At 34.9% G+C, this 22,671-nt stretch overlaps 1 protein-coding gene across 2 annotated transcripts in view; it reads right to left on the bottom strand.

Annotated features, from left to right (window-relative positions):
- BBS9 (Bardet-Biedl syndrome 9) overlaps positions 1 to 22,671 on the bottom strand; it is a 458,887-nt gene that overhangs the window by 272,173 nt on the left and 164,043 nt on the right. For both annotated transcript variants that reach the window (XM_047694606.1, XM_047694605.1), the window contains exons 10-11: positions 7,005 to 7,186; positions 2,602 to 2,678 (exon numbers count right to left, since the gene is read on the bottom strand). In XM_047694606.1, coding sequence (XP_047550562.1) covers positions 2,602 to 2,678; positions 7,005 to 7,186 — 259 coding nt within the window. The remainder of the gene's footprint in view (positions 1 to 2,601; positions 2,679 to 7,004; positions 7,187 to 22,671) is intronic.

Here is a 22,671-nt window from a genome sequence, read left to right as displayed (position 1 = left end):
TATTATATAGAAGAAAGCCTGCTTCTATTTCTCAGATAAGCATTATGCCAGCCTTTTAAGGTCCTTATATTTTCAACTTGCCAAAGATATGTTTTATTCTGATTAATAATATATATCTAAGACATGTAACTAATGATACAAAGCTTGAAGGGCCTTACACCTAGAAATAAAATAAAAGTAGAAGTGTATTTTTTTTTAATAGTTCATATCATAAACTAGGTCATTCTTTGAACATCAGCCTGGGTTGCTTGATCCTACCTCTTAAAGAATTCAGAGCATAACATAATAGAGCAAACATTTCCTTAGAAATTATAACTTACTTATTAGAGTTGTAGATTGAAAGGAAAAAATGCTCACTCCATGACAGAATAAGACGAAAGGGTAATATAATTTTCTAATAATATCCATGACTGGGGAACAATTAATATTAATAAAATCACTAATTCAACCAATGAATAGCTCTATTGTGCTTTTAGTTAGCTTACCTGGAATTTTTTTTACTAAGAAAGTCACTTCTAAGCAACAGGGATGGCTATACTGTACTGGGTATCAGCATAAGTAAGAGTGGGCAGATGCATATTCTATATACATATCCATAGAAAACCATGTATGAACTCTGATCCACCTTCTCAATCCAAAAGATACGACAGCAATGCTCGTCTTATCTATAAAAGACCCCGCTCTAATAGAAATTATCTTATTTTTTAGATGTGTGCTTTCATAAATAATGACAAAATAAAACACTGAGCCAGGCTTTTTGCTCTAGCAGAACCTGAAATCCAGGAAATGTTTTACATTTGGCTGTCCACATATCTAGAAGAGAAACCAACATCTCCTGTTTCCTTTTCTTTCCAATCCATGTTTAAACACCTAGGTACTTCCAGGACAGCAGTCCTTTGGGAAGATAAAATTATAGCCAGAGACAAAGAGCTACACAAAGACACCATGGCACCATAGCCACATAAATTGTTGGGCCAGTGTGTTCTAATGGGATGAATATGATACTCTCAGGAATCTCTTAAGAAGGAAAAAATAGTAAGACAGGGAAAATGAAGCTGGAAAGAGACACCTAGTCAAGAGGAAACAGCACTCTGAGTTACCAATAGGGAAATATACATTACAATAAAGTACTATTACACAAGGCCTTTTCCTGCAAAGATCAAAAGTTACTAAAGAACAGAAAGGGAATTCCTGGTTCCAAATAGCTTATGTTTAAGAGAACCTAGAAAAAAGTTATATAAGTTGCCCAAAGGAAAATAAGAATCATTTCCAAGGCAAGAAAATGTGTGTACATTTGTCAGCTAACTAAGCAAAAATGTTCCACTCAGACTACAGCTTTCAGGTAGAGTGAGAAATGGTGTGTGCTGAATGGCCAATGTTTTAAACAGTGCCTCTACTATGTGACTCAGCTGAGTGAATGTTTCTTTCATATATAGTACTTTTTTTAAGTATGCCCAACTTACTATATTATGGCAATGTTAACGTGATTTTTATCACAGCTTGGGTTGGCTCTTTATACCAAGATTAATCTTTGAAAACTTAGGACAAGTACTTACTATATTATGCTCTGATACCTAAATATCGAAGTCATTTCCCAGGTAAAATTACATGACATGAACTCCAAATATAGTAAAAAGCAGTGAATTTGATCACTTGCCAAAATTGATGAACTTCTGATTCAGAGACAGATAAACTTAATAGATTTTTGCCCAAACTGCAGGCAGTGAGACCAATTATAATCTAACAAGTGCTTACATAAAACTAAACAAGGAGGTGGGGCAACATGGCCAAGGACAGTCTCTCTTTCATCTTTGCTGTTTCTCATCTCCATTCATTTATGAAGCAAAAATACTGAGCACTCATTAAGTGACAGACACTAAAGATATGGCAGTGGATGAGACAAGCAGTGGAATGCAGTGTGTGGCAGTGGTGGTGTTGGTGGTGGTGAGGATAGTAACGTTAAAAGAACTAAAATGTAACTTGATGATAATGATATTGTTAATTATCATAACACTTCAACAAAGTAGATTCTATTATTATTCCCATTTCACAGATGAGAAAAATTAAGAAAAAGAAAATAAAATACCTTGCCCTGGGTCACACAGATAGAAATGGCAGGAAAAAATAATTCCTGGCCCAACTGCTCAACTGTTTGTTAAATAACATGCAAAGACACCCCCCTCCCTCCCTCCCTCCTCCTCATTCATATGTGTGTGTGTGTATATATATATATATATGAACACTATCTCGTTGAACCTTCGAGAAAAATCTTGTAGGGACAGTATTATTCACCTGGATTATGATTATCTCAATACTATGGTACTGAAAAAAACTTAAAAAAAAAAAAAAGTAGACTCAGAATAATGTGGAAAATGTCTTCTACTGTTGCCCCTTCCTCTCCTTTTTTTAGACCAAAATCCTAAGGAACTCCTCACTAACAGATTGGAAACGTTTTTTCTAGAAGGTAATAAAGACTAAAAATTGTTATCTTCTCTTAAGTTTCTATCTGGGGACCAAAAATTTCAATCAATACATATTGATCCCAAATCAGCATAGTCTACCACTATCATAAACCCTTTTAAAGTCTGTGAATATACCTACAGACACTGAATCAAAGTTAGGAGAAACCATGGCAGAAACTTTCAAGTCATCTTCTCTCTCAGTCATGGGCCAAATACCTGTAATTTAAAAAGAAAAACAATATTTAATCATAAAGCAAAACTGCTGTATATAGTTTTTTAAAGAAGTTTTTTCTATATCACATATCAAAAAACAACTCCATAAACATATTCATAAGTTGAACAAAACTAATGCATTACAGAATTAGAAACCTGATGACAATTCTTCCCCTGCTACAAAATTTGAAAGAAAAACTGTCTTTCTCCGAAGATATTATCTAAAATATGTCCCAGTGACTGAAGAGTGTTGGGAACTTCAATGTTCTCTCCTTAACACTATAGTAAAAGCCCAAACTATACCCTTTTGAAGGTAAGTTTGGTCAGAACTATGAAAATGTAAAATATACATATCCTATGATCTAACAATTCTACTCCTTAGCATTTATCCAATACTCACAGACATGCCCACGGAGCTTCTCTGCTGCTGGTAGTTTTTAAAAACAAAAACAAAAACAACCTAAATCTCTATATTTCTATTAACAGGGAAATGGCTGACTAGATTATGGTATGCTGTGCAATGATCCAAAGCCCAAAGCTGTAAATAAGAGTGCTCTCAAACTTTATATACTGGTATGAAAAGAACTCCAGGATGTGTCTATTAATTAAAAAAAAAAAAGAGGTAATACAATGCATCTAATATGCACATATTTGTATAAAAATAAATAAATATGATTTTTTTAAAAGAATACACAAACACTCCTGATAAAGGTTACCTTTATATAATGAAGAGGAACTAAGATCTGGGAGTTTTACCCTTTTAATACTCTTAGAATTATTTTTACCATATTCTTGTTATTTTCACTTATAATTTCACAACTTAAAATGTTTACAGTGCATAATGAGATATGGTGAACAAAAATGACACAGATCCTAAATAAACAAGAAACATTAATGTATATGCAAATATGTGTGTATGTGTATATATGTAGTATATATATATATATACATATATTTGAATAACAGACTATTGGCTGTCTACCTAACATCTACTTTCCCCTCCTCCTCCTTTGTGGCAGAGCTATAATTCTAGGGAGGCATTCGCCTTCATCTCAAAGTCACTGGATTGGTCAGATCCAATCATGGTGATTTCATTCCCCTAACAATTTGTTGTTTTAGGCATAAGCACAGGGCTTAATCCTGGCAGACGTGAGGTGAGGAAAAGTTGGGAGTGGGGGTGCTGGCACATGCTTCTGGGAAAGCTATTTCCCCATAATAAAAAAGGAGACTTGGTAGAATATCTCTCTTCTTCCCTGGAAATCATATTTGCACATAATACCTGGAACTGCTGAAATTACCCTGTGACCTTGAGAGGAAACATCCCTCACACACCAAGGATAGCTGACTAAAAACATGGAAAGTTCTTGGATGATGCCACAGGAATCAGCTGTCTCACACAGAGAAGAACTACCTACCATTGTCATCAAGCATTCCCATCAGTACTGTAATATTCAGTGTGGGAATTTCCATAACTTACTTAGTGACAATACAAAAGCCTGCTCCTTGCCTACCCAATAACCATTCTTCAGTTCTTTACTAAAAGAAGCTCAGTTTTATACTGAGCGATGAAGTGCTCAGCTAAAACACTAATTTTCCCAGCCTCTTTTGTAAGCTTGGAGTGGCCAGTGAGATGTGAGTAGAAGCTGCTCAGGGTGTGGCTTCCAGGAAAGATCCTTAAGGGGGCTGACTCAACTGCAGATGTGAAAGCAGGAGTTCCAGAAGCCATCTTGGACCAAGAGATGACCCTGGGAGAGAAAGAACTGGAGTCCCTGATGACAGTGGAACTGCCAGACCAACCCTGGACTGCCCACTGCTGGACTTCTTTTCTACAGGAAAGAAAGAAACCTCTGCCTTGTTTAAGCCACCTTATTTGGGTATTGTGTTATGTGCAGCCAGACATTGCCCTAAAGAACACATCTCCTAACAAGGTCACCAAGTAAATGCTTCTAGGACTCAATGGTAAAGGCAATTTAGTTATCCTAGACATATTAACAATAGGATACAGAGTTTCATTTATATGCCTCTTTCTTACTGCTCTCTTTCACCTTCTGAAGACACAACTGTGTGGGAGGCCATCGAAGTACCATACCCATTCCCTCACACCCCAGGTATAGAATGATCAACTGGCTAAATTATAAGGAAATTCTGCCCTTGAAAGTGCCTACCAACAGTTGTTGTTGACTACTGGTAACAGAAATCCTAGGCAGGATTCACACTAATGAGTTGAATATAAAAAGCTTCAAAACCCATGAGCCATACAGAAATTATTACTGTAATTTCATGCTTACAACATACATTCCTCATATAAGTTATACACATAAAATCAGCTTCAAAAACACTTTTATTACAGTAGATAATATACACCATGTGTACAACAAAACGTACTCTTTAAATTGACTTTAAATTTTGCCGAAACTTTTGCTTTGAAGAAATAAAAAAGCTCTAAGTACCAAAAATAATCCACAAGACTATGAACTTCTTTTTGTGAGTTAAAGTCACTATGCTAAATGGCATTTAAATGAATAATGAGGTCATCAAAAAGTTCAGAGTTTTAACTTCTCATAATCTTCTATAATGAAATGATTCTGTGCCTTTATATAATTACAGATATTTTAATAAACAAATACACCACAGTTTTATAAGGATACTAAGTTTTTTCAATATCTAGAAATAAAATATTTTAAAAGTCCCTCTTTCTTACAAGCTTCACTTTGGGTTTTTTTGGTTGTGCGTGTGGGTTTTTTGTGTTTGTTTGTTTTGTTTTTAGGACTAAAACCAAATGATGATGGCAAAGAAGTGTCAGAGAACTTTAAATATTAACTAAAATTTGAGGTTATATAAATAATGAACTTTGCACCCAAGTCGGTGGGCACATCCCTACCTTAATTAGCAGTTATTTGAAGATACACAGAAGGATCAAGGTAATGACAACTTTAAAATAGCTCAAGCCTTCTCACTCAAGGGTATCACTATGGCCACCAAAAAAAAATTTACAGTTGTAAAGGATTTTTCTGAGAAATCTTTTACACAACTGACTGTTAATCAAAATATCATTAGCACATTGTTTATGGGAAGGGCAAAATCTCAAGACACAAAATTTAAAGTGAAAAGTAACATTAAATTTATTTAATGAACTCTGGAAATTTCATGTTCCATATATATGCCTCTCTTCTCCAATTATATTTTTAAACGACAAAAAGAGACTCATAATTCCATTAATCCCCAAACACTAGTATGGGGGGGGAGAATGTCTATATTGCAATGTGAAGCATCAAATTTTAACCATTCGCCATTTGAGGGGGGATGCTGACAACAAATGGGTTTTCTGTAATTGGAGTTACTTAAAAGACCTCAGTTTCACTGGTTTACTTTCAAAACTTTCTAAGAGAACATGTGAAGCCAAGGCATAATAATTTTACCTTAATAATCATATTTTAAAATATATTATCTAAATTCCTCTGAATCTGTCTTGGTAATGGAGACTGAAAAATATATAAATCTAGTAAAATGATTGGATCAGGATTAAGATTGGATCTTGTGTTTTGGTTGGCCTTTGATGCTCTGCTTCTTTTATTATTCCTACTTGTTTTAACATTTCTCTTATGTGAAAATAGTCCATATTTTTTCTCATTAAAGAAATACTTTTACCTGACTCTGAGAAGAAAACTTAAAATAATGTTTTTCACATGTCCAATTCAAACTGCAGGACTGGTGTTTTGTTTCTCCTTTTAATTTACAATAAAATTATACCCCTGTGAATCCCAAAGAAAGATAATATTGAGTTGCTCAAAACTCAGAAACTGAAAATATCATCAGCCTCTGAGTCATTAGAAATCAACATACTGCAGGCTACATTCCATTTGGATGTCTAATTAACTGCATACCTAAATAATATCACTAAACTGCAAATGACTACATTTTTAGTAACAAAGTGGTAACTCATGTACTGCTAGGGTTTCTTTTAAAAGAAGCAACTAAAATGTTTTCAGGGATATTAGAAGTTAAGAAATGATCACTCTAAAGTTTAATGCTCTTCTCAAGTCCTGAAACCACTATGCAGAGAAGTACTTGGTTCCATTCTTAGGGTTTAAAGAAAAAAAAAAAAAATTAGATAGCTCTGTCCCTGAAACACACTAACAAAAGCAGTATCTTAACGTTTTTTTCACAAGCTACAAAATACAAATTAAAGAGCAACACTATTTTTACAAATATGATTTTAATTAAGACTAGAGGAGAGAATTAACTAATATATTTAAAATATTATCTACATACAAAATTAATCAATTTTATAATAAACACCAAAATAATAAAAAGTTGCAAATGAGATACCTTGTGATTTATTAACATCTTTGATGATTTTCTGAAGTTCTTTCAATTCTATATCAAGTTCATCATAGTGTAGTTCTCTAGATTCAACCTTTGGAGCTTGGAACAAAGAAGGGTCTGTCCCTAGGTATGAACACTGCAAGTGACCATCATCACTCAGAGTGACTATCACTCCCTTTAAATCACTACAATAAGAAAGAGAAAATGAGACATAATTCAAATTTTTGGTGGATTTAGACCTGAGCAAAAATATTTTTATTCAATTTAGCTTCAACATGCCATTAAGAAAATGGCCATATAACTATTCCTAAAGTTTTACATCAAAGACTCAATTCAAATATTTCAAACATGATTTATATTTATATAAGCACTCCCAATGTTAGGATTCATTACGGGGGCGGGGGGGAACCCTTAACAATTATTATAATAGTTGTCACTTTGGGGGACCTAACTACATGATAAATCATGCTCCAAAAGCTTTTCAACTATTGTATCACTTAATCCTCATCCCAGCTCCTACTTGGCAGATTCATAACAAGCTGTGAACACTTGTGGAGCCATTTCCTCATTTCATAGTTCTCTGTCCATCCCTCTTCCTCCCATCCTTTCACTCTTCCTTCTCTCTTAGTCTCCTTTAACTTTTTTTTTTTACTCTAGAAACTAGCCCTAATATATAAATTATAGATAAACTTAGCATACCATTTTTAAAAATTGTAAATTTTCCTGAACTTGCTATAAAAAGTTGAAATGAACACTATTTGCTTCCTCCTTAGCTTTCTCAGAAGAAAAAAGAAGTCACCTCTGTCATAAGTCATTTTTAACTGATGCATAATGAATTTGTTTGATTTGCATTTGTTATGTTTCTAGTGGCCTTTGATTTAAAAAAAAAGGGGGGGTTTCTAGTCCCATTCTAAAGGTTAAATATTCATCAAAACTTATAGAAAATCTGAGAGAAAAAAAACAACTTAAAAATGCTACTATTCATCTGAAAAAAAAATATATATATATGGTATATAAGGGTCTAGGCTTTATTCAGAATGAGTAAGAAATTTTAAAACTCCCCAACTTTGGGTCCATGGCAAATGGTCAGCTCATTAATCGAAAAGCGTAACTTGGATGAGAAGAGATACTGACATTGTTCAGTCTCTCCTATACGGTGACCACCAGCATCCACTTTACTACCTGCCTTCAACACAACATTCCTTTTTTTTAACATATGTATGTATATCTGGTCCCTATTTTTCACTCAGAAGTCAACAAGTGCCTGAATTTTACCTCTATTTCTTCAGGTTCTTGATGCATAGAACTAAGTTTTTTTAATTTTTATTTAAATTCCAGTTAATTAACATATAGTGTAATATTACTTTCAGGTATATACTATAGTGATTCAACACTTCCATACAACACCCCAGTGCTCATCTCAGCAGGTGCACTCCTTAATCCCCATCAACTATTTTACCCACCCCTGCTCTGGACACAAATTTCCTATGCACACTTTCTCCAGGGCTTACTTAGGCATGGTCAGTGCCACAAAACCCTCTTGTATGACTTCAGAGAAACAAAGAATAAATTTATATCACTGACTCAACAGCTAAAAAATCAGACTAGGAGTCAGAGACTCTGGGTTCTAACTGGGTTAGACTGGGTTCTAACTCTGACTCTACCCCTATATAGCAGTCAATTTAGAGAAGTCTTCCTAAATGTTATCTCTAAAATAAGAAAGTGAGACTGGATGATCTTCTAAGGTCTTTAAGTTTTATGAATTGGTTCTGTTAATCTAGCTCAGAAAATAAATACTCCCAAAATAAAATTATTTTCCTAAAATAAAGTGTGAAAAGCAACCCCACAGTACCTCTGGGCTTTACCCTTTCTAAGCAGTCAGCTGAAGCCACCTAGTGGCCACGTCACAGAAATCCTAACTTCCAGCTCTGACAAGCGCATTTCAACAGGACAAACCCTCTGTCCCCTCTGAGTTGTGACTATGGTCTACTCCCCATTCCACCCAATCCCACTAAGGTCTGGAAACTTAATTAGCCCTCAGGAAACTCTAGAACACTGAAGACAAGATCTTTGGTTGGCTTTAGGAGAATTTGGAGATCATCAGGATTTTTTAATCCAAAAGAGTATATCCATTTTATCTTCCCCCTTTGAGTGGTCTATAGTATGTGAAACCTAGTATGACCCAATACAAGTTATCCCTCAGTATTCAAATTTATTTGATCTATGAATTGGATAACTTATTATTGAATCAGATTTGTTACACTGTTTTATACAGCAAATAGCAACAATTTAGACACAAGAGATTTATCTAAAAATGTATATAAGCCTATTAAGTTTAAGATAGAAAGAATCTGAATAGTAGTGTACACATGTATTTCTTCAGACTCAAAAAAATCATTACTGGTGCTCAACCTGTGCAAATATAAAAGGGAGGAGCGAGGGTCTTCCCTCACTGGAAGAATTTAACAAAGTTCACCAAAATGTCTTAAAAATAAATTACAAAACTTGAAGCAATTTACTTTTTTCTTCATTGGCATCAGACATTGCATATAATTTGGATAAAGTAACAGAAACTTAGACTTCAGTTGAATTCATTAAAGATTGCACATTTTATTCCACAGGAACACTGTATTAAGCTCTAAAAACTCTAAAATAAATGAGTGGAATTTCTGTCTAAGACATCTATGATGAGACAGACACTTTGAGGCCTAGAACACAGTTAATATGTCAATCATCACTTGGTATCTTAATTCAAAGAACAAATTTTAAAATACATATATCATTCCTAAACATAAGCCAAATTTAAGTATAAGAAAAAAAGGAAAAACATAATTAAGGTGGTTTTTTTTTTAAATCTTTCTAAAGAATGTTTTATTTACCAATACTATCCATTTAGGTTAATGTGTAAGCTTCTGTCGATGACAGAATTTTACGCTGGAAGAGCCATCAAGTAAATCAAGTATTGAGTATACCATTATTTATACTGTTAGAATTAACATTCCAAAATTAAGGTCTCCGGATTATTACTGGTCTTTGAAGCACATCAGCTAACCCAAGGCATGAGAAAAATGTATTTTATGAGGAACCAAGATCAAAAATGTTATATTCCTAGGACACATGATAATTTTGTGTATTTAGCAGTCAGGCATGAAAATAAACAACAGAGGTTACTCAGGAATCTGAAAGTAATTGTTTCATCACTCAGTAAACAGATCCCTGCCTTAACAATACATTCAAGCAAAATTCCAGACGGATTTTAAAAGTTAAATTTTACAATATGAAACTACAAAAATATTTATCTGCCCTTGGGATAGAGAGACCTTTTGCTGTAAGAAAGCAATGGAGGAAACTACAAAGGAAAGGATCACTAAATTAAACAACAAAAAAATTTTAAACTTGTTATATGCTTTAAAAAACATGATAAAAAAGAACAAAAGGCAAACTGGGCACATATTGGCAACCAATATAAGGTACATAATTTAAGTTGTACCATATGAAGTTGTGAATATTTAACTGTTTTTGACCTATAAAACCCATCCTGCATATTTCATCTAATATGTAAAGAACTCTTATAAACAACAACAACAAAAAACTCCTCTCAAATCAATGCAAATGAGATTATATCCAAAAAGGTAAAAGGAAATGTACAATTTGCAGTTAAAAATAAGTCGATAGATGAAAAAAAAAATTTTTAAAGCTGTATTTGAAAAAAAAAAAAAGCTAATTGATTATTTAATCCCTTAAAGTAGAAAAAATTGTATTCAATAATCAGTCCTGCTGTTAGAGAAGGTACATGGAGACAAAAACTCTCATACACTTTTGGAGGAAATGTAAATTTATTAAAGATGCTATTAATGATCATTTTAGAAACATCTATCAAAAGCCTTAGAAATGTCCATTATCTTTTAGACAATAATTGACTTACACAGTTATTAAAGAAATTTAGAAAAACACTAATGGTAAAAAAAGGGGAAATATTTTTCTTTAAAGATTCTATTTATTTATTTGTCAGAGAGTGAGAGAGCGCGTGAGCGCACAAGCAGGCAGAGCAGCAGAGAAAGAAGCAGGCTCCCTGCGGGGCGAGGAGCCGGAGACGGGACTCCATCCCACGACGCTGGGATCATGACCTGAGCCGAAGGCAGCTGCTAAACCGACTTAGCCACCCAGGCGCCCAGGGGGAAATATTTTTAAAAACATGATGTTATCTGTAATAGAATGTTTAGAAGCCATTAACAACCATGCTTTACAAATATCTGCTTTCAGAAAAAACAGCTACATATATATAGTGTAAAAGCAAAACATAATATTGCATATGTATTTATTTTAATTTTTTAAGATATAGGTATATAAAATACAGATTAGAAAAAAACTACTGAAATGCTAATAGAATGGTGACTATTTCTGGTTAGTGAGATTATGAGCTATTTTTACCTATCTTATGGTTATAAGATTTTTTTAAACTATTTTTTAAGAAAAAAAATGTATGTTCCATTTTCTATCCCCACAGACTGAATTTGAATCTGCATTTAAAAGCTAAATGAAAAAAAAAATAAAATAAAATAAAAAATCAAAGCTAAATGATGGGTCGCCTGGGTGGCTCAGCAGGTTGAAGCCTCTGCCTTTGGGTTAGGTCATGTTCCCAGGGTCCTGGGATAGAGCCCCACCTCAGGCTCTCTGCTCTGTAGGGAGCCTGCTTCCTCCTCTCTGCCTGCCTTTCTGCCTACTTGTGATCTCTGTCTGTCAAATAAATAAATAAAATCTTTAAAAATAAATAAATAAATAATATAAATAAATAAGTAAAAGCTAAATGATTTGTGGAATTAAAACTTTAATCTAGTTCTCTATTTTCTGACAAAGCCCATCTATAAAATATGCATTCTGAAAGTATCTGACATATAGCTCACAAAAGACAGAAAATAGTTACAATAAATAGAATGAAAGTTTTAAAAACAAATGAAAAGAATTATTCACGGACTCTAATGGTCTCTTGTCCAGATGCATTTCATGCAGAAGAGAAATATTTTAAGCTATCAAATTGTCAAAGTCTGGTGTTTATTACTAGATATAGTCATCAAAGAAATTTTAAAAACTTAAATATTATTTATTGCATGCAATTTTTGTCCCTCCTCAGGGAGGGTCATACAGTTTGAAGGCACTTTCCTTTAGACACTATAGGCTGACTCAGTGTGAGCAACCCTTCCTCAGTCTCAAAAGACTAGATGTGGTCATTTGAATATACTTTGAGTCAATTCATCATGATTCATTTAAGACATCTTTCTTTAGTATCTGCTATACAATAGAAGCTACAAAGGTAAATAGGACACGGTACTTGTCCCACTAAAAAACTCCGGCCTAGGGGCACCTGGGTGGCTCAGTGGGTTAAAGCCTCTGCTTTTCAGCTCGGGTCATGATCTCAGGGTCCTGGTATCGAGCCCCGCATCGGGCTCTCTGCTCAGCAGGGAGGCTGCCTTCCCCCTCTCTCTCTGCCTGACTCTCTGCCTACTTGTGATTTCTGTCAAATAAAAAAAAAAAAAAAAAAAAAAAAAAAAAAAACTCCGTCCTAGTTATAAATGAAAACTTATTTTTTTTTAAAAAGAGATCCTGATTTTGACTTCTCCCCTCCAACTCAAACCTGTTCCTCCCACAGGTCATATTATCTATTTTCCTAAAATTAATACCTAAGTATTTAAGAATCAAATATGGAAAAGAAAAAAGGAAAAGAGACAAATTCTAAGAAAATGTCATGTAAATGATATCTGCCTTTAATCTACAAAGTAAATATTAAATGATTATGGTTACTTCCTTTGTTGAGATGAAATTAGCTGACACACCTGGTTGGAATTCTATAGCTAAGGGCATATTTGATTGCCATTTAGAAGTTACTTTTGTCAGCAGCCTCCAACTTTGTACATTTAGAAAAAAATTAAAATCTTTGGGGGTTGGGGGGGAGAAGTTGAGAGGGAATCTCAAGCAGGTTCCACGCTCAGCATGAAGCCCAATATGGGGTTCAATCTCACAACCCTGAGATCATGACCTGAGCTAAAAACAAGAGTCAGATGCTTAACCAACTAAGCCACCCAGGAGCTCCTAAAATCTCTTTTGATGAGAATTATTAATTGTTAAAATTATCTGAGTTATAAAGCAGATTAATGAATATAGAATCTAACAGGGATACGGCTCTCTTGTTAGTTCTTGTGAGGATGAGTATGTCTTAAAAGAGAAATAATTTTCACACTGGAAATACGTCATATCATAATTATACTTAAGCTTAAACAGCTTTGGAATCTTTAGTGCCTCTACCAAACTAACCCTAAAACAGAAAAGAAAAGCAAGGGGTGTACAATTTTTTTCTACTCTTTTTTATATATTCACCTCTCATTTCTCTGGTGCATTTCATTTACTCATCATTCATTCACTTATTCATTCATTCATTCAGAAAGCATTTTCAAACACCTATTATATTCAGGATACCATCTGAAGTGCTATAGAATATACACAATTAAAATCAGAAAATTAGGGGCACCTGGGTGGTACAGTCAGTTAAACGTATGATTCTTGCTTTCAGCTCAGGTTTTGATCTCAGGGTTGTGAGATCGAGCCCCACATTGGGCTCCATGCTCAGCAAGCAGTCTGCTTAAGACTCTCTCCCTCAGGGGTGCCTGGGTGGCTCAGTGCGTTAAAGCCTCTGCCTTCAGCTCAGGTCATGATCCCAGGGTCCTGGGATCCAGCCCAGGCATTAGGCTCTCTGCTCAGCAGGGAGCCTGATTCCCCCCTCTCTCTGCCTGCCTCTCAGCCTGCTTGTGATCTCTGTCAAATAAATAAATAAATAATCATTAAAAAAAAAGACTCTCTCCCTCTCCCTTTGTCCCTCCCCCACCTACATGTGCACACGTATGCTCTCTCTTTCTAAAATAAATAAATCTAATTTAAAAATCATATTTAAAAAATAAAAATAAAAAATAAAATCAGAAACTAGCTCAAAAAGATTGCAACCCCAAAAAAGAAGAAGACATGCTCCTATGTCATGGAAGACATAAGTACCATAAGACAAGTATAAAGTACTTTAATATTCATAAGGAGCAATGTCATTTCTAGCCAAGAGGATCAGGGAAATTTTAATGGTGGAAATTGAAGCTAAAGTTGAAAACTTGAATGTTGCCTATTCTTCAATAATTGTTTCTGAAACCTGAATTAACCCATATGTGATTCGTAAGCAACAAAATGATGTCAACAGAACTTCAAATTGGTTCATACTCAATTTTTGCCACTATCTGAATGCTCTGAACTTCCAAGTAGAGTATGTGACCATACACAATGCACCATTCTTCCAGTGTCCTTCACAGCTCAGTTTGTATATGTGACCTCAAATGACAGTGTTTCTTACATGGTTCTCAAGATCAGTGTGCATTTTGCTCTTATCTCCTCCACCCTTCCTTTAAGCTACCTTCACCTTTCTGTTTAAAAGTAAAGTCCTAGGGCACCTCCATGGCTCAGTCAGTTAAGGGACCAACTAGATTTCAGCTCAGGTCATGATCTCAGGGTTGTAGACAGAACCCCTCCATTGGGCTCCACGCTCAGTGAGGAGTCTGCTTCTCTCCCTCTCCCTCTTCCTCTGCCACTCTTCCTGTTTATGCGTTCTTTCTTTCTTTCTCTCTAATATAAATAAATCTTTTAAAAATACATTAAAATTTTAAAAATAAAAGTGAAGTCCTTGGGGCACCTGGGTGACTCAGTTCACTGAGTGCCCAACTCTTGATTACGGCTCATTTCATGCTGTCAGGGTCCTGGGATCTGCCTGCACTGAGCTCTGTGCTCAGTGAGGAGTCTGCTTGAGATTCTCTCCCTCTCCCTAACCCTCTGCCCCTCCTCCCACTAAAAAGGAAAAAGTAAATTCCTCTTTTATTGTGGCTTTTTTCTTTTTGTTTGTTGGGTGCCGTTCTGCTTACTTTTTTGGTGCTCCAATTTAAAAACTGTATAAATTTTAAGTGATTCATCCCATGAAAATTTTTTTAAAAACTTCTTACTGGTACACTAATGTGCACACTAATGCAACACTGTGTATCAACTATACCTCAATTTAAAAAAACTTCTGTTAATTTATAATTTATGACATTATAACAAATATATGCAATATTGAACCTTTTAAATTGGGAAAGTAGCCTTCATATCCAGTATGGAGAACATGAGAGAATAAAAGCATGAAGGGAAAAAAGTTCACACTATGTATGTGAAAGAACAAGCAGCCTGGATACATGTGATAGATAAAATTAAGAGCAGACTGTTGGGAATAAAGCCACCTAAAGATCTTAACCATTACACTATGCAATTGTGGAACGAGTGAAGGCTTTTGAACTGGTGAGTGACCTGAGAAAAAAATGCTTTAAAAAGATATACTTTAAAAGGCTCAATATTGCTCAAAAAAACGTTGATCCTCACCAAAATGATTAATAAATGCAAGACAATCCAAATGAACATCTCCAGGCTTTTTTTTTTTTTTTTTAAAGAAACCAACAAGCCAATTTCCACATTTCTATGGAAATGCAAAAAACCTAGAATGGCAAAACAATCTTAAAAAAGGAATAGAGATGGAGCACTTTCATAAAATGACATCAGGACACACTATAAATCTACTATAATCAAGACACTGTATCATTAGCATAAGGATAAATAGATCTATAGAATAGAACAGAGACTCCAAAAACAAATCCATACTCATGCAGTCATTTGAGTTTCAACAAAGAGGCCAAAGCAATTCAATGAAGCGGGGGGTGGGGGGGAGTCTTTTTAACAAATGGTGTTGGAACCATTGGATATCCAAATGGGAAAAAAGAAAGAAACTTTACATTCTATACAAAAATTAATTTGAGATGGATCATTGACCTAAACATAAGGGATAAACCTATAAAGATTTTTAAAGAAAACATCAACAACATCTTCATGATCTGAAACAGACAAAGATTTCTTATAGATATACAAGTAAATAGAGAGTTATAAAATAAATAAGTTACAGGAATGTAAAGTACTGCATAGGGAACAAAGTCAATAATATATGGGTTTGTGTGATGGCAGATGGTAACTACAGTTCTTGTGGTGAGCATTTGGGGATGTATATAAATGTCAAATCACTATGTTGTACATCTGCAATTAATATGATACTGTATGGCAACTATGTTTCAACTTTAAAAATTAAAAACAATTTCTGAGGATGTGGAAAGCAAAAAATCACTAAAAATAATAATTAGATTTGTTCATACAAAATTTCTCATCAAAAGATACCATTAAGAAAATGAATAGACAACCCCAAAACTGGGAGAAAATATTCACAAAACAAATTTCTGACAAAAGATGTGTGTCCTCTGCACAAAAAGAACTACTATAACAAATGACAAAAACATCAAAAAAAATTTTTAACTGGAAAGAAGACTTGAGTAGACATTTCACAGAGTAAAGGATAAAAATGGCCGATAAGCTAAGAAAAAGATGCTCAACATCATTACTCATCAGGGAAATGAAAATTGAAATCACAATTAGGTACTACCTCACATGTATTAGAATATTAAATTAAAAAGACTGACAGCACTAAATATTGGAGATGATATGGAGCACCCAGAACTCTCATACATCCATGGTGGGATGTTAAATGGTTTTACCACTTTGCAAAGGGCTTACCTGTTTCTCATAAGATAAATAAAATATATCACTTCTCGGCCTTTTGGCTAAGATCAAGTGTAAGATAAATAAAAAATATGTCCACAAAAAGGCTTATACAAGAGAAGGGAAAAAAACAAATTATGGAATATTCATTGAACAGGACACTACTCAGCATTAAAAAATAGGGGTGCCTGGGTGGGTCATTTGGTTAAGCAATGGATTCTTGATTTCAGCTCAGGTCATGATCTCAGGCTCCTGGGCCTGAGCTCCATGTCATGCTCTGAGCTCAGTGGGAAGTCTGCTGTAGATTCTCCTCTCTCCCTCTGCCCCGTGCCCTGTTCATGCACTCTCTCTTTCAAATAAATAAATCTTTTTAAAAAATTATAATTAGCCACTGTTACATACAACAAGAAAAACTACTTGAAAAATATTATGCTGAACAAAATAAGACAGACTTAAAAATTATACTGTGTGATGTCATTTATATGAAATTCTAGAATATGCAACATAAATCTATTATGAAAAAAATATCAGTAATTGTAGTTACCTGGAATGGTGTTATTAACTGAAAAGGGACACAAGGAGTATTTTTCTTTTCTTTTCTTTTTTTTAAGATTTATTTATTTTATTTGAGGGAGAGAGAGACAGCACGAGTGTGAGGGACAGAGAGAGTCTTAAGCAGACTCCACACTGAATGTGGAGCCCAACACAAGGCTTGATCTCAAGACCCTGAAATCCTGGCTTGAGCCAAAACCAAGAGTCCAACCAACACTTAACTGACTGCACCACCCAAAAGCCCCAGGAATATTTCTGATCATGGCAATGTTCATCAACTTGAGAGAGCTATAGGTTACACAGGTAAATCCATTTGCCAAAACTATACAGTTAAGGTTTGCACCTTCCAATGTATATAAATTTCACCTTTAAAAAAAGGAATAAAAAATAGGATAGCTGAAGGTATGAAAATCATGGCAAACATGCCAGAACTTTGATAATTACTGAAGCTAAGCACTAGGTACAGTAGAATTCATTATACTATACACTTACTTTGTATATATTTGAACTTCTCCACAATATAGATGGAGGGGGGGGGAACAGCAAATAAAATGTATACAAACACTATGTGTAAATATATATATATATATATCACTAATATATATATCACTTATATATATATCACTATATATATATCACTAATATATATATCACTTATATATATATCACTATATATATACATATATGTATACACACACAGAATATATATATATAGAGAGAGAGTACAGAGTAAATATATATAGAGAGAGAGAGGAGAGAGAGACAGAGAGGGAGACATCATCAACACACTACCCACAGAGATTATATATAAAATCAACCATGACATGACCTGGGCCTGTCTAACATTTTTGCTCTATATTTAAGCCATGTAAGTTCTCTTCCCCACTCCCACACTCATTCAACCCTCTCCTTCATCCTGCCCATTTCTCTTTATCAGTATGGTAAACTGCAAAGATGGTCAAAATGTTCTCCCTCTATGTATCCAGTGGCTCTTGCAATCTAACTTTACAGTTTCTCTCATCAAGTGGTGAAGCCTATTTCTCCACTCCTTGAATTTGGACTGGACTTGTATCTTGCTCTGGTTAAGAGAATAATGAGATCAGCCTGGATCAGAGGGGGCTGTAATCCAGTTCTGTGTGTCCTTAAAAGAGACAAAAAAGAAGACACAGAGAAAGCCAGGTAAAGACAGAGGCAGAGAGTGACTGGAGCAATGAGTGTTCAAACTAAGAACACCAAGGGTTGCCAGAAGCGATCAGAAACTAGGAGAGAGGCATGAAATAGATTCCCCCTAAGAGCCTGCAGACAAAATCAGCCTTCTTCAAACATTGATTTTGGACTTCTGTCATCCAGAACTGTGAGAGAATAAATTTCTGTTAAGGTACCAAGTTTGTTGTAACTTGTTACAGCAGCCCTAGGAAAGTAATACACAGCACAGAGCCGAAGAATCAATCAGCCAAAAGTTGACAACCCACAGAATAATGACCTAAATAGCTGTTGTTTTAAGCTACTAAATTTTCAGACAGCTTGTTACAAAGAAAAGATAATTGACATGATCAGTCTTCCAAATATCGCCTTTTAAAAAAATATCTCTTCCATAGCTGATCTTATTACTTACAAATAAAATGGACCATTTCACTATCCCCACTACATAATACTTCTACAACAGCATTTATAAAATGTTATAGCATTATTTTTTAACTTTGGCATGTTTGTCACCTTTGGTCAGCCTGTAAACTCTCTCAGAATAGAGATTATGTGATAGTGAATTTATATCCCTCAATATCAAACATGGTAACTTCATCTATCTGAAATTTTCCAAAAGAATTCACTCTAAATTCATCTTTATAATATCTGTTTTTAGATATAAAGTAATCCAAAAAGACCACAACATTCCATACAGCAATTGATAATAATAGAATAAGACCCTTGAGGTCAATAATAGAATATACCCAACTTTATTTACAGTTATCTAATATCCCTTCCTTATTCCTTCTAGTCATCAAACAATAAGGCAATGCCAAATGTAGTGGCAAGACACAGTATGACGGTGGTAGCTCTGACCTGGCACTGAGCCTTCTATGTATAAATGCCAAGAAAGCCAGTATGCAAATACATTCTCTCCCAAAGAAAAGAAGAAACCTTTCTAAAGAATAAGTTCAAGGCATTTAATCTTTCCACAAATAAAACGATGTTGAAGTCCTTCCCTGATACATGAAAGAAGACATGATTCTATGCCATGATTTTCTACCACAGTAAGCCTTTAACAGGAATTAAGTCAGGCATTAAGCAAACCACCTGTGTATGTTTAGTATGTATGTGTTAAGAAGTTATTTTTGCAATTTTTAAAAATAATTATGCTTTCTTTGTCCTTTCCTGCATGAACATCTCTCAGGTAAAGCATCATACCAATACACTTTGATATACAAAGCTCATACAGAATATGAAAATCTGGGAGCCAGGAAGAATCAAACATAGAATCTAAATTTCCTGATTCACAGTGAGGTATTTTTTCATTCATCATTCTATGGTGACTTCCCAAGAATAGAAAATTTAAAACAAGTTTTAAGGTGCAATTTGAGGTTTATGTAAATAGTTTTCAGTTATTGCTATCCATAATTAGCTTCATGATAATCAAGAGTTGGATTATTTAATGGGAGAGACAAGGTAATTAGAGTGTCCAAGAAAAAGACAAGTAAAATGGGGGAGCCAAGGCCAGCTTCCAAAGATATCAAAGTAGCAAAAATTCTGCAAAAAGAAGTTGTCACAGCAAATTGCAGAAATTACAGAAAAGTTGTATTGGAGAGACGGAACAAAATATCTCTTGTAGTAAAAAAAATTCCAAACATCAAGAACTCAGAGATTGGGGCACCTGGGTGGCTCAGTGGGTTAAGCCTCTGCCTTCATTCAGCTCAGGTCATGATCTCAGAGTCCTCGGATCGAGCCCCACATCAGGCTCTCTGCTCAGCCGGGAGCCTGCTTCACCTTCTCTCTCTGCCTGCCTCTCTGCCTGCTTGTGATCTCTCTCTCTGTGTCAAATAAATAAATAAAAATCTTTAAAAAAAAAAAAAAAAAAGAGGGGCGCCTGGGTGGCTCAGTGGGTTAAGCCGCTGCCTTCGGCTCGGGTCATGATCTCAGGGTCCTGGGATCGAGTCCCGCATCGGGCTCTCTGCCCAGCGAGAAGCCTGCTTCCCTCTCTCTCTCTCTCTCTCTGCCTGCCTCTCCGTCTACTTGTGATCTCTCTCTCTGTCAAAGAAATAAATAAAAAATCTTAAAAAAAAAAAGAACTCAGAGATCAAGAACTAATTCTTATTAGACTTACTAGAAAGTCAACACAAGGCTATATACTGCATATGACTAATTGTATTCACAGACTAAATAAGAAAATTGCTAACCAGGGGGAAAAAATGATGTAATTTCTTACAAGTACTTATTTATTGCTGCAGAAGCAAAATGTGTTGATAAGGATTTGACTCAATTCCAGCTTCTTTCATTATTGAAAAAAATATTTATTTATTTATTTATTTATTTATTTATTTATTTATGTAGCACCTACTGTATTCTAGCACCATAGACAGTTTACACTGGTCATTTCTCTTGAAGAACCTAAAGCACGGTGGGCAATACAGACATGTAAATCAAACAAGAATGTATGAGACATGCTCTGATAGATAATCGATGTAAGCAAGGGAGCCAAAAGAAACAAAGGAGAACAACAACAAATCAGATAGTGAAAGGAGAGAATGCTTCCTAAAAGAGATAACATATGCAGGAATTGGATAAGACAAGAAGCAGAACATTCCAGCCAAATGCTCTCCATGAAGGGAACACATACACACACACACAGAGCACAGAATATCGGACACTCAGGAAAAGTGTTTAGTAAGGCCAGAACCACTCATTCAACAAGTTATGTACTGAGTATCAAAGATGTGCCAGGCACAGTTCTCAGAGTGAGACAATCAGTGAAGAAACCACACAAAAATCTCTGTCTTCTAGGAGCTCACATTCTAGTAAGGAGGGAAGTACAATGAACAAAAGAAGTAAATATGTAGTATGTTCAAAGATGACAAGTGCTATGGAGAAAAAGAAAGCAGATAAATTAATACTCAAATTGGGCCTAAAAGAAAAGGCATGATTTGCATTGGTGTTAAGCCTAGGGAGGTCATTCCAGAGAAGCGGATAAGTGAGCATAAGTAATACTATACAGGTGTTTCCGACAGCCAGAAAATCTATTTCTCCCTAAGAGAATTCAGATGGAAAAGTGGTTGAAGAAAAAAATTAAAGGGAGTAATGGAAAGCCACTGAAAGATTCCAATGGAGGAAAAAAAAAAATACATTTTCTTAGTCCTCCTAAATTTCCATGTATTTGACAGAACTGATCATATCGCTTCCATTCACTCATTCAATAGGCACTCCTGACTATGCATGACTATGACTAGGTATGTAAGGAACCACTGTGTTAAAAATAATATTTTTTAAAGTAACACTGTATAAGATGTCATAGACGTTTACAAAGGTGTGGCTCATGTCCAGTCACTAAGGAAGATAGGTGCATACATCCTATTCTGCATAACACAAGACATCATGTGCTAAGTATTATAATGGATAAACAAAGTTCAGTAGAAACACAGATAAGGACATTATAAAATGTTAAACTTGTGAAACTAAGAAAGGCCTCATGGAGGATTTGAAAAATGAGTTGAATTTAAACAAAAAGAGATGGACAGAAAAAAGGTATTTTGGGTAGAGAAGCAGCATGAATAGAGGTTTGGAAATACACAATCATATGTTATTCCAAATGCAGTATGAGGTAAAGCATGGCAGAAACTTTTTTTGCATAAGAGTTAATCCAGAAAAAATGCAAATGTTTCTAGGCCACATTACCTTTCTTTCAAAATTAAAATAGTGTTTAATATGTCCCATGGGAGAAAGTATATTTCTTACTATTTAGGTTAACATCCTACTGAAAAGAAAAATGTCAGTGGGGAAAAAAATAATGACCACTGTTTTTTTTGTTGTTTTTTATTTATTTATTTATTTATTTATTTTTAATATTTTATTTTTTCAGCGTAAGAGTATTCATTATTTTTGCACCACACCCAGTGCTCCATGCAATCCGTGCCCTCTCCAATATCCACCACCTGGATCCCCCAACCTCCCACCCCCTGCCCCTTCAAAACCCTCAGATTGTTTTTCAGAGTCCATAGTCTCTCATATGACCACTGTTTTTAAGCCACTAAAATGTTAAGATATAGACATTTTTGAGGAAAAAAATATAGTAGCTTTCCAACACCTCCTGCAGCAAGCAAGTTCAATGTGTTAGGAACCATGCAGAGTAAAGGGGAAAAAGAAATGGAATATTCTTTAAAATGCAAATCTGATCACACTATTCAGAGGCTTAGAAACCTCCCTTGGTTTCCCAATTAAAATTCAAAATCCTTTCAATAAAGCTATGATTTGACCC

The sequence above is a fragment of the Lutra lutra genome, chromosome 11 (genome assembly GCF_902655055.1).
Source record: "Lutra lutra chromosome 11, mLutLut1.2, whole genome shotgun sequence".
NCBI classification, from domain to species: Eukaryota; Metazoa; Chordata; class Mammalia; order Carnivora; family Mustelidae; genus Lutra; species Lutra lutra.
The sequence above is the reverse complement of the archived record's forward strand: the minus strand, read 5'-3'. Positions and strand labels throughout refer to the sequence as shown.